Genomic DNA, 11466 nt, shown 5'->3' with positions numbered 1-11466 from the left:
CTCTGCAAAGCCTGCCCCAACACTGGGAAGCTGGGAGGGACATCCCAGCAGGGGTGATGAGCTCAGGGAACATCATGGGAATACACTGGCCTCAGTGTACAGCTGGGAAAGCAGGGCTGGGTTGGTACTGGATCCTGTGGAGAGGATTTTCATCTTTTAGTCCCTTTGCATCCCGAGAGTGTAGGTTTAAGGAAGACCATCTTTGGTGAAAAATCATGAGATTTAATACAAGGAAAACTTCTGCAGCTGCCTCCAAAATGATCCAAAATTATGTGGATTATTTTTCCCAGCCATTTTCTACACATAAAGAGGCTAGAATTTACTCCATATAAAAGCCAAAATCCAAACATGGCTGCAAAATATTGGGATGCTTTAGAGGAGAGAAGAAAGCTTGGGGGGAAAGGATGCCTGGGATGCCCCCTCCCATCCTGAGCCCCGGATTCCCTCACACAGCCACAGGATGCAGGGGGGAATGGGACAGGTCTGGGGGTGCCCAGGAGGGATGGGGTAAGAAGTGTAAGTGGGATGGCACCATCCAGACACCCCAGCCCACAGCACCTCATCCCTCCTGGCCCCTGGGGTGCCAGCTGAGCCACCTGGGAGCTTGGGACAAGCAGTTAAAATACAGAAATGCCAATTTAAATTAAAACATCTTTCATAAAGGAGAAAGATAAAACCTGCCCTACAGCAAAATGAGATGAGAGATTTATGGGGTACTGGGAGGACAGGTATCCCCACTTCAGGGGGCAGCTTCCACTCTTGGCACCCCAGGGCACCCCAAGGCACTGCCACCTCCCCGTCCCAGCCACCACAGAGGCCAGAGCTGGGTCTGCAACGAAATGTCAGCTCGACAATAAAATGTGCAGAAGCTACGATTTCCTCAGGCTAATAAAACTCCTGGGCAGCAGCAGAGATGCTTGGTACAGAGCTGCCCTTCCTGTCCAGCACCCCACTGGGCCCCCTCCTCATCCTCCTTGGGGACACAGGGCCCATCTGCCCCCATGCTCATTGTGCTGGCTCCTCACACACAGGCCCCAGCAGCAGCGTGAGGCACAGCTCCAGAGCTGTGTGTGCCACGGCAGGGAGTAAATCCTCTGCGTCCTGTCAAGGTAAAGTGACAAAACACCTGGCCTGCAATGCAGGAACCGCAGTTATAACATGAGAAAATCAATGCAATATATTACCAGAGACATAAAGATGCTATTAATGCTTCAGCGCAGAGCCCTCAGCTTTGCCTGACATCACAGGGCAGGTTTACATGAGGGCTCTTAGCATTCCCATCTGGTTGCTCAGGTCACTCACATGCTGGGGCTCAGTTCTGTGTTTATTCACTGACACCCCCACCCAGCAAAGCTTTCCTGCTCGCACACACTGACTCCTGGGCTTTGACCCAGCCAGGAGCCTGGGCTCCAGCTGGAGATGCACCCAGGGCTGCCGGGGCGATGCACGGCCTCAGTGAATGCCTTTCTGAGGTGCAAGGACCCAGTGAGGCTGCAGCCCCAGGCCAGGCAGGTACCAGCTCTCTTTCTAGGGATTCCAATGACTGTGCAGCTCTGCCATCCACACAGCTGCACTCGGGTGCCTCCTGGAAAAGACTGAAGAGGATGCCAACCCCTGTGCACCACAGAGTGAGGCCCCAGGACATGTGTAGGGTGCAGTGCTCCCCTGGCCTGGTGGCCACTGGCAGGGAGCAGTCTGTGTCCTGGGAACATGTGTCCTGGATTAGGAGGGGAGCTGGGGATATACGTGCAGCCAGCCAGGTCACATCACTCTGCAAAGCCTGCCCCAACACCGAGGAGCTGTGAGGGACACCCCAGCAGGGGTGATGGGGCTCAGGGCACAGCCGTCATGGGGCTACACTGGTCTTGGTGTACAGCCCGGTTGGTGCTGGATCCTGTGGAGAGGCTTTTCGTCTCATGGCCCCTTTGCATACCCAGGACATGGATGCCACTCCCTGCAATTGACAGTTTGGATTATTACTGAGAAGTTAACTCAAGCCTCTTCTAATTGATTAATCAATAGCTTTAATTGAGTTGAGACTCCTTAGTGGGTAGCTTCACCACTGCTATCCCCTTTGCCGGCCCTGCCCCGGCACTGATCCCCCACCAAAAACCTATTGCAGTGTCTGGCCTCTGCCCAGGCTGTGCTCCCACAGTACAGCGAATTCCTGGGCCTTGCAGTTGCCTGGGGCTGCAGAGGGCTACTGCAGCAGTGACAGAGGAGCCGGACCATGCGTGCCCGGGGTAGGAGGCCCCAGGAACAAGCTGAAACACAAGGGGCTGCAAAATGTCCACGGCTCATGGTACCCGTTCTGTGAGCCACGGGAGAGCCTCCGGGCATGGCCAGGGCAGGATAGGCACCCCAGGCGTGCAGCCTGCGAGTGTGCCTGGGGCCGCACAGAGCACACAGGGAATGGGCACTGGGAGCGCGGGGCTGCCTGCGGGCACCGCCGGGTCACACTCCTGCACGCCCGAGCCACAGCTCTGCAGAACTGGAGATGAACATTTTATGGTAAAATATGCAGAGCATGGGACAAAAGGAGAGAGCGTTTCTCGCATAATGAGACGCTGTCAGAGACGAGCTCCCCAGGAAACCAATTAAGAGGGCGCTTCGCGTGTGTCAGGCCAACAGCGGGCAAAATCCCCTTTCCCAGAGCGGATTCCAGCTCCCCGCGCCCCCAGCGCGGCCCTGTCCCGCAGACCCTCGGGCGCAGCCGGGAGCCCCACGCGTGTCACAGGCGGCGTGGGGCCGCTCACCCACGGCCGGGGGCACGTCCCGGAGCCCTCAGGGGCCGCATGCCCGCAAGGCCGAGCCCAGCACTGCCCCCGCCGATGGGGGCTCGCTGCGCTCCGCGGGCGGGCCGGGGCAGCCCGGGCGGGACGCGGTGCCCGGAGTGGCCGCGGGAGCACCGCCCAGGCCCGCCCCGCCGCCATGGCGCTGCGCTTCTCCGCCAACCTCTCATGGCTCTTCCCGGAGCTCCCGGCTCTGCCGGCGCGGCTGGAAGCGGCGGCGGCCGCCGGGTTCGGAGCGGTGGAGGCGGCTTGGCCGGCGGGCTGCCCGGCCCAGGAGCTGCGGGCGGCGGCGGAGCGGGCGCGGGTGCGGATCGCGCTCCTCAACACCCCCCCCGGTACGGCCGCGTCCCGCTGCCCCCCCCGTGCGTGGGGTAGCGAGGACCCTCCGCCGACCCTGCCGCTCTCTCCCAGGGGACCCGGAGGCGGGCGAGCTGGGGCTGGCGGCCGTGCCCGGGCGGCAGGCAGCCTTCCGGCAGGGCCTGGAGGCGGCCGTGCACTACGCCAGGGCTGTGGGCTGCCCCAGGTAGGTGCGAGGCGGGACCCCCGCTCCGGCCGCGGCCCCGGCCCCGCGGCTGCCGGGGCCGTTCCTCTGCTGCCGGGCTGCTCCAGCGCTGCGCCCAGCGGAGCCTGCCCTTGCCCCGCGGTGCCCGCCGCCGCCGGGTCACGGAGCCTCTCCTGCAGCATCTCCTGCTCGGCTGCGTCGGGACGGAACCAGCTCGGGGCAGACCCCGCTGTGCGGGGCCGCGGCTTCAGCGTGCTCGGACCCAGAGCTGCCAGGCACGAGCCTGACCCTGCCCTTCGCAGTAGAGGCTCTTGTTCCCACCTCCACACAACAGTCCCCAGGATAATCCTCCCTTTTTCCTCCTCAACTGCACGAATCGTTTCCACCAGGACATCACAAGAGTTGCTTTGTTGAGGCCACGCTGACTCCAGCACAGCAGAGACACCTTAAAAGATGCAATTAGCCTGGCACTGCTCCCTTCAGCAAACCAACAGGGCCCTTTTATTCCTCTTACTTTGCACCATTCTTTCCTGTTGCAACTCAGTCCAAAGCCCTGTGGAGGGCATGGGCTAGCCACGCCAGAGGCTGCCCAGCACCATTTGCACACTGGTACAGACACATTGAAAAGGTTTTTATTTCTGCTGTGTCCCTTCCCCCACTGATGGCTGAAGATGGCCTGGTGCTTGCGCTCTTCATGGCAGGGCAGTCCAGCATGGGGCACTGTCCCCTCCCTGTTCACAGCCAGCAAGCAGTGACACCACACATGGGGCAGGCCCCTGGCAGAAGCAGCATGCCAGTTGCCCAACATGCTGGTTTGGGGCCCCGCCAAGGAGCAAGAGTCCAAGAAAGTCCCAGAGTCAGGGAGAAAGAGCTGAAGGCAGTTAACAAGAGAAGAAGCAAGGTCTGTGATTTGTCAGGCAAAAGGTTCAAAGTTATCCCTCTCTGAATTGAGGTGAGATGGTGCATATTTGTGTCCTGGCTGGCAGCTCGCTGGCTGCTGTTGTGCCTCCTGGAGGAGAGATGGCTCTTCTTACCCCCTTCTGTGTCTGCTCCCCCAGCCTGGCCCCCTTTTCCATCAGCAGAGGAAGGTGTATTAAATCAGGCCAGCTGCTGCCTGTGATAATCTTTCTGTGCCTGTAGGATTCATGTGATGGCTGGGCGGGTTCCCTTGGGCACAGACCGGGCTGCAGTGGCAGGTGAGATGGAAACCACCTTCATTGAGAATCTCAGATACACTGCTGACCTCCTGTCCCAGGTAAGTGGGGAATGGGTCCTCCTTTGTGTGTGCAGCTTTTAGGATACCCAAGATGGGGAATATGCCACCAGCCTGGCACAGGGGAGTTATGCCTCCTGCAGCAGAGATGACAGGAGGCTCCACAGGGTGACATAACTGTGTTACAGGAAGACATGATTGGACTGTTGGAGCCTATCAACAACCGCATCACTGACCCTCGCTACTATCTGAACACCCCACACCAAGGTAAGCCAGACAAGAGTCTCCTTCAGAGAAGGATCTCCAGAGTCTGAAAGGCAAGAGGTTGCTTCACAAGGAGGGAGATGCTGAAAGAACACAGTTGATAAAGGGGGTCCTGGGGCTTCTCTGCAAAGCTTTCACCCTGGGGGCAATAGTTTCTCATTTCTTGCCCCCTCAGCTGCTGCCATCCTGGAGAAAGTGGGACGGCCCAACCTGAAGCTGCAGCTGGTGAGTCAGCATTGAAACTCTCAGTGAGAGAAACTTGCGCAGGTCCACTAAGGAGTTGTGGTGGCCATGGGCTTGTTATACCCTCTTGGGGACACTGGACAGGTACCATAGCACAGCTGTCCTTAACTGCTCACTGCTGACCAGCTGCACCCTCCATTTTCCTCTCTCGCCCCCAGGACCTTTTTCACTGCCAGATCATGGATGGCAATTTGTCACGCAACCTGGAGACGTACTTCCCACTCATTGGTAACACCCTGTGCCCAGACCACTGGGGAGGGGCTTTGACAGGGCCCTCCTACTCCAGGCTCTGCTGTAGCTGGCTGGGGGTGTGGGGCTGCTCTTGGCTCACCTTGTCCCATGCCAAAGAAGGCTGCAGGCAGGACTGCCTTGGGCATGGCCTCTCCCCTTCCCTCCCTAGGTCATATCCAGATTGCACAGGTGCCAGGGCGGCACGAGCCCGATAGCCCTGGGGAGCTGAACTTCCCCTACATCTTTGAGCTCCTGGAGTCCCTTGGCTACACTGGCTACGTGGGGTGCGAGTATGCTCCAAAGGGTGAGTGGGCCTGCAGGTCTGAGCCCCGCAGGCAGGGCCAAGCACGGACCAGCTGGCTGGGTACTGTGCAAAGACAGGCAGGTCCTGGGGGCACAGGTAGTGGGTGTCATCCCTACCTGGGGATGAGGGCTCTGTCCTGAACAGAAGCTGCTCCAGCTGCAGCAGGAGACCTTGTCTGTCACTGCAGGAGACACCCTGGAAGGTCTGGGCTGGCTGCGATCCTACTGGGAAAGCCGAGGGCTGCAGCACGGTGGGACCAGCAAGGCAGCCAAGTAAAACTAGAAAACCATGAGAATAAAAGACAAAGCAATGGCTTAACAGAGGAGCACGTGTCTTCTCTAGGACTAGGGGAGTGTGGTGGGTGGGATGATTTCCCAGAATGAGGTTAGGAGTGTCTATATCATTGCCCTTCCCCAGGCTCTACTTGGCCAGCCCAAGCTGTTGGACCCTCATCTACACAAGTACCACCTGTAGAATCTTCAATTTAGTGATGGCTCAGGCACCACTGTAGCTGACTTCAGGTACACAGAAAACTTTCACTTCCAGGCTGCAGGGGTGTCCAGGGAGAGGTTTCCAGTTTCCCCAGTAAGGGGAGCATTCCAGCTGGTGCCTGAAGTTGTGGAAAGAACACTTTGGACTTCCAGGTACTGAAGTTCTCATGGCTGTTGCCAGTGCCCAGCAATGACTCTGTAGCAGGGCTGCAAGTGAAGCAAGCAGTCCCCTCCCAGGCTGTCTGATCCAAGGTAACAGGCTGGGAGCTGCCTGCACATGGATACTAAAGGCTGACTGTCCTGCTGCTCCTGCTCTGGAGCAAGTGTCAGATTCCAGAACAAACCCAACCCATAGCCAGGGCTGCTCTGCATCCTCCACAGGCAGCTTTCCACAGCCTACAGTGACTGAGCAGGGATCTGGTTCAGTTTATTTCACAGATAGACCAATGGCTCAAATGTACACCTCTATAAAACCTTCCTGTGATCCAGTTCACCCTTCCTGTCCCGTTCATGCTCTCCCAAGGAAAGCAAAAGGCCAGAAGCAGTTGTCCTCACTGCCAGTCAGGCAGCCCTGCACTCAGGAGTCTTTCCTCCTGAAGCCAGAGCACTGTGCAGTGCTGCCCTGGGCAGAAGATGGTGCCATGCACACTCCTCAGTGCCTTCCCAGCAGGCAGAACTCACCTATGCTTGCCAAAGCCACATCCCTGAGAGTTGTTCTGCTTCAGCCAGGCTGCAGCAGCCAAGTTCCTGCCCTTGCTGTTTGGTTCAAGGCCATTCAGTATCAAACCCAGTGAAAACAGCACACAAGGGCCATAGCAGCCAGCCAGTGAGGAGGTGCACATCCCCACGCGTGCCACTGGCAGCGCTGCCTGCAGTGCCCACGCACAGGTCCCCCCAGAGAGACGCTCTTCCCCGGTCACCATGGCGCGGCCATGCCGAGGTCAGAACAGGCGCTGCTCCGGGACAGGGGTGCTGGTGCTAGAGCAGGCCTGTCCACAGGTTGAAGCAGGCAGTGTTGATCACTGACTCCAGGTGATGGTATGTGGACACAAGCTGTGGCAGAGGACTCTCGCTGTTCTGGGGCTGCACTGGGAACGGCTCCCGGAAAACCACAGTCAGGCTCTGCCAAGAGGGAGGAGAGGGTCAGGGGACAGGATGCAGACAAGCACTGTGCAATCCATAGCCCAGGTGTGTGGAAGTTTTTTGGCAGTGTTAGGCAAATAGTGGGAGAAGTCCCAAAATGCCAAAGGCACTAAACTAGTGCCTCTTCCTGTGACAGAGTATGTTTGAGCCTACTTCCAATTTTTCTGCTGGAAATTCGGTGCAAGGACTTGCTGACTCTGTCCCACCTCTCATGCATCTGCAGTTACACCAATCCTAGCAGCAGCCACAGGAGAGGAGGGGATCCTACTGCCTCCACAATAACAGGAGCTTCCAGGGAAATTAGAGGGAAATTTCTTCTTCTAAGGGAAAGAGTAGGAGTGCAACAAATGGGGAAGGGGAGGAGATTAAATGTAATAACCGCAATCCTAAAAATAAACGCTGCCTGCTCCACTCTGACTAGTGACTGTACTGAAAAGGCAGGGCAAAGGCAGAGAGGAACAGGGAGCAGGCAGAGGTTGCAGGAGCTGAAGCAGAACAAAAATATGACTCAGTGCACTCAGATCAGCGTCATGGAGGCAAGACACAGGGACAGGATGTTCTCCAGAGTTGAAATGCAGCACATCCAGTAGCCAGGGTCCCCTACAAACTGGTTAAGCCATGATAAGAGCTGTGTAACTACAAAACAGCAAATGTACCACCATCATTTAGGAGGAGAAAGGAAGTTATTTGTGAAACCAGCTCCAGCAGCATGCAAGGTTTCAGAGCAGACTGGGGGAGACAGAACCATGAGGGAAATGCAGCTCAGTGTTACCGAAGTGACGTGCTAACGCTAAAATTCTCTTTGATAAGGCAATATTTCCAGACAAAGGAATCATGGTACATCTTATCTGAGATTCAGGACGGATTTGATGTGGTGTCACATGGGAAATTTAGGTAAGCTGAAAAGATAGGAATTAACTCAAAAATTATAAGATGAGAACATGGCAATGCTGAAAGGGGAAATGGAGAGAGGTTACAGATAGAGTTCCTTCAGAACAGGTTTCGGGACTCAGGTTGCCTAGTACTTTAACAAGTCTAGTACAAAGATGAGGAGTATGTTGATAAAATTTGAGGCACTAATACAAAAGACAATTGGGAAAATGCAAAAAAAAACCACCAAAAAACAAAACCCTGAGAGACTTTTGAGAGGCCACAAGAATGGGATGAATGCTAAGCACAAAACACAATGTTATAAAACAAAGGATTTCTGTTACAAAATGAGAGTCACTTGGAGAGGGGATGGAGGTTCTGGGTTTATCATATCAATGACCACAAGGTGACACTATGACCATCAGGTGGCAGGAGGCACTGAGCAGCCTTCCAGCAAGCACCACCTCTTCTGTCTCCCCTACCTGCTTTTCAGATGGAGCATGATTTATTTTATACAGCATCAGTTATTCTGCAGTCTCTGCAGAAGCCTTATTGTGGACTGAAGCCTCTTGTAGATCCCCTGCTCTCATATGGAGCTGCATTCCCTGTGACCTATCCTGTACCCTGCCTGGGAGCACAGATGAAATCAAAGTATTTTTGCCCTCAAGTTCGGTGAAGGCAAAGGCCCTTGCAGGTTTGCTAGGACCCTGACAGTGCAGGTCCCCTTCCTTTCTGCCCAGACAGGAGCAGCCCACAGCACTGGTGACCCCTCCCAGCCAGACTCAGTATGATCTGACTTTGGACTGAATACAGAAGGACTGCTTAGCCTGGATAGAGAGACAACTGAGAAAATGATCCAAAAGCAATCCTGTGAAGGAAAAGAGGATCAAGTGTTCACTCTTTTCTAATACAAGAACAAAGGAACATCACATGGAAAGAACAGTAAGAGTTTCAAAAATAAGCCAAGGAACTTCTTCACCTAGACTGCCACTGCCTTATGGAGCTGCAAGTCAGGGAAATCATGGATGCCAGAAATTAACCAAAGGAAATAAAGCTGTGCAGGGCTATTAAATAAATGCAAAGGCCACTTCTAGCTCAGGATGGGCCTAAGCTATAGATTTTCAGATGCTGGGACAGTATTTAGGAGAAGCATTACAAGCTTCTTGACCTGGTTGTGTTCTCATGCACACCTGGCCACTGCTGGATCAATCTAGACAGATTCCTGGCCTGAGCCAACATAGCTGTTGTTCTGTTCCCAAGGACTCACCGTTTTTCCTGAATGAGAATCGAGAAACACAAGAACAAAGCAATCTGTGAACTTCTGGTTGAGCACAACCTGTCAGGAGAGTCACAGAGCACATTAGAAAGGAGCCAGTACAGAACCCAGGACAGGGACACAGGGACAGAGGCTGCAGGTGGGCAATGGGCTGTGTCTTACCAGATACTGGGTGCCGGTTTCAGCATTATGGAAGTGCCGACAGCTCTGGGGAAAGCGGCTCAACAGCACCTTGATGAGGCTCTGATACCAGGAGACTGTCATGGTGAGGAAGCATTCCTGAAGGCATAGAAAAGGCCTGATCTTCAGCCTCCCTCTAGCCATGGCACCAGCAGCCATAATGCTACAGCAGCCTTCAGACCCCAGATCAGATGCAACCTTCACAGCCCACTGAGGATGCTGACCAAGGGCTGTTCATTCTCTATAGGCAGGTCCATGCAGTATCCCCCTTCCCCTGCCAGTTAGGAGCTGTGTTCCTGCCTCTACCTTCCCACCAAGCAGGAAGATGTGCATTGCAGGCCCCTTCACCTGGCACCCCACTCCATCCCTGGAGCAGAACAGCAGCTGCTGTGCTGTGCCTCCATCCCTGCTGCTCACCAGCTGGGGGTCGACATCTGCGATGGATTTCCCATGCACGGCATCGAGCAGCTCCTCCAGCTCCACCAACGAGAGCTTGCCCAGCTTCAGCTTGTCAGAAGCCAGAGGCTCCAGAAGGAAGAGGCGCTTCCAGAGGTTGTCCCTGCGACAGTGGCACTTGGCCAGCTGCACCATGCTGCTGAGCTGCTTCTGGGCTGAGGCCACCTCAGAGGCCAGCAAGGGGAAGAGCGGAGAGGTGTAGAAGAGTCCTGGCCCCACTTTGACCTGCGTGCCCCCCGCGTAGAACTCGCTGCTGTCCTCCACGTCCTGCCACGGCTCCCGCTCTGCCGACGGCTGCTGGCCCAGGCTTGGTTCTGGCTCCGCTGCCTCCCAGGCCGCCCGGCCTACCACGGGCTCCAGCACCTCCCGCTGCAGGCGCGGCAGCTTCTTGAAGCGGCGCATGTCGGCCGTGAGCCGCGGAAAGAGCTCCCGCTGGCTCGTCATGATGACATAGAAACGCAACCTGGGAGCAAGGAGACACTGTGAGCTAGGGAAGGGCTGCTCCCCTCTCAGCTGCACTGCAAATGAACCACAGGACCCTCTGTCCCTGCCAGAAAGGTTGCATCTCTGCCCAGGTTCTCACAATGATCCTCCCCAGACACCAACAACTCTGCCTGTGCTATTCCAGACAGAACCAGTCCCTCCCAGAGCCCTCCTCCCCAGGAAGCTTTGCTGTCCCTGGCCCCCAGTGCTCACCGGAGCATGCGTCTCTCTGCCTCACTCTGCTCCTCAAACGGTGCAGCACTGTGGCAAACCAGGAGGGACACATCAAAGTCATCATGGTGACGCAGACCTTCAGAATCTTTGTAGGAGCCCGAGCTGGGATAAAAAAGCACATCAGTATGAAGGGAGCCTCACTTTGTTCTCCCAGGGCTCCTGATCACAATAGAACTGTTGGACATGGGGAATTCCACACAGCAGGAGTCCTCAGAAGTGCCATGGGAAATGTCAAATGCAGCTGCACACATACGCACCACTGTTGGCCATCTCAGAAGGACTGGCCAGAACTGCTGTCTGGCACTGTATAGAAGAGTCAGCTTTGCTGGCACCTTAGGGCAGTGTCCCCAGGACTGGCAGGTTGCCACCAATCTCCAGCAGCTCCAGGAACTTGCAGCAGATGCACTCACCTGTTCCAAATAGAGACCAGTGCATATTCGTTCTGCTCTGTGCCCGGTGTTCCCTTCTTGCTGTCGCTGCCCGTGGCCGGTCGGGCCATGCGCAGGGGTTTCATGTGGTAGGTGTTGGCGTGGTCAGCAATGTAGTTGTACAGCTGGTGTGCAGTGATCATGTTGGTGGGCAGGGCCAGCGTGCCTAGTGGAAAAATACATTGCTGTCACAGGAGACACTCTGTGCCTCTTACCTGGACAGAGCAGTGTCCTCCCGTCTACTCCAGGAGACAGAGCAACCAACCTGCCCCTTCCACAACAGGGCAACAAGGACTTGCCCTGGAGCTCAAACCCTCCCATCATCCTCACCCTGTCATCTCCCTGAATACTCCAAA

At 55.9% G+C, this 11466-nt stretch overlaps 2 protein-coding genes across 4 annotated transcripts in view; one reads left to right on the top strand and one right to left on the bottom strand.

Annotated features, from left to right (window-relative positions):
* Positions 1–2931: 2931 nt before the first annotated feature.
* HYI (hydroxypyruvate isomerase (putative)) lies at positions 2932–5867 on the top strand. 3 transcript variants are annotated; one of them, XM_036387582.1, is made up of 8 exons: positions 2932–3127; positions 3204–3315; positions 4435–4549; positions 4696–4774; positions 4947–4996; positions 5173–5242; positions 5415–5549; positions 5737–5867. In XM_036387582.1, the coding sequence occupies exons 1-8, from the start codon at positions 2932–2934 to the stop codon at positions 5823–5825; spliced, it is 846 nt and encodes a 281-aa protein (XP_036243475.1). In that variant the 3' UTR covers positions 5826–5867. The 3 variants fall into 3 exon arrangements, with proteins under 3 accessions (XP_036243475.1, XP_036243474.1, XP_054371671.1); XM_036387581.2 differs by having other exon boundaries at positions 5415–5867; XM_054515696.1 differs by having other exon boundaries at positions 2940–3096; positions 5415–5867.
* Positions 5868–6446: 579 nt separating this feature from the next.
* The window catches only part of SZT2 (SZT2 subunit of KICSTOR complex), a 53047-nt gene continuing 48027 nt past the window's right edge, over positions 6447–11466 (bottom strand). Inside the window, exons 67-72 of the mRNA XM_054515698.1 lie at positions 11093–11276; positions 10662–10784; positions 9927–10428; positions 9492–9608; positions 9321–9389; positions 6447–7162 (exon numbers count right to left, since the gene is read on the bottom strand). Coding sequence (XP_054371673.1) covers positions 7019–7162; positions 9321–9389; positions 9492–9608; positions 9927–10428; positions 10662–10784; positions 11093–11276 — 1139 coding nt within the window. The 3' untranslated portion in view covers positions 6447–7018. The remainder of the gene's footprint in view (positions 7163–9320; positions 9390–9491; positions 9609–9926; positions 10429–10661; positions 10785–11092; positions 11277–11466) is intronic.

The sequence above is a fragment of the Molothrus ater genome, chromosome 9 (assembly GCF_012460135.2).
Source record: "Molothrus ater isolate BHLD 08-10-18 breed brown headed cowbird chromosome 9, BPBGC_Mater_1.1, whole genome shotgun sequence".
NCBI lineage: Eukaryota > Metazoa > Chordata > Aves > Passeriformes > Icteridae > Molothrus > Molothrus ater.
Note: the sequence above shows the minus strand (reverse complement) of the source record. Positions and strands in the feature narration are given on the sequence as shown.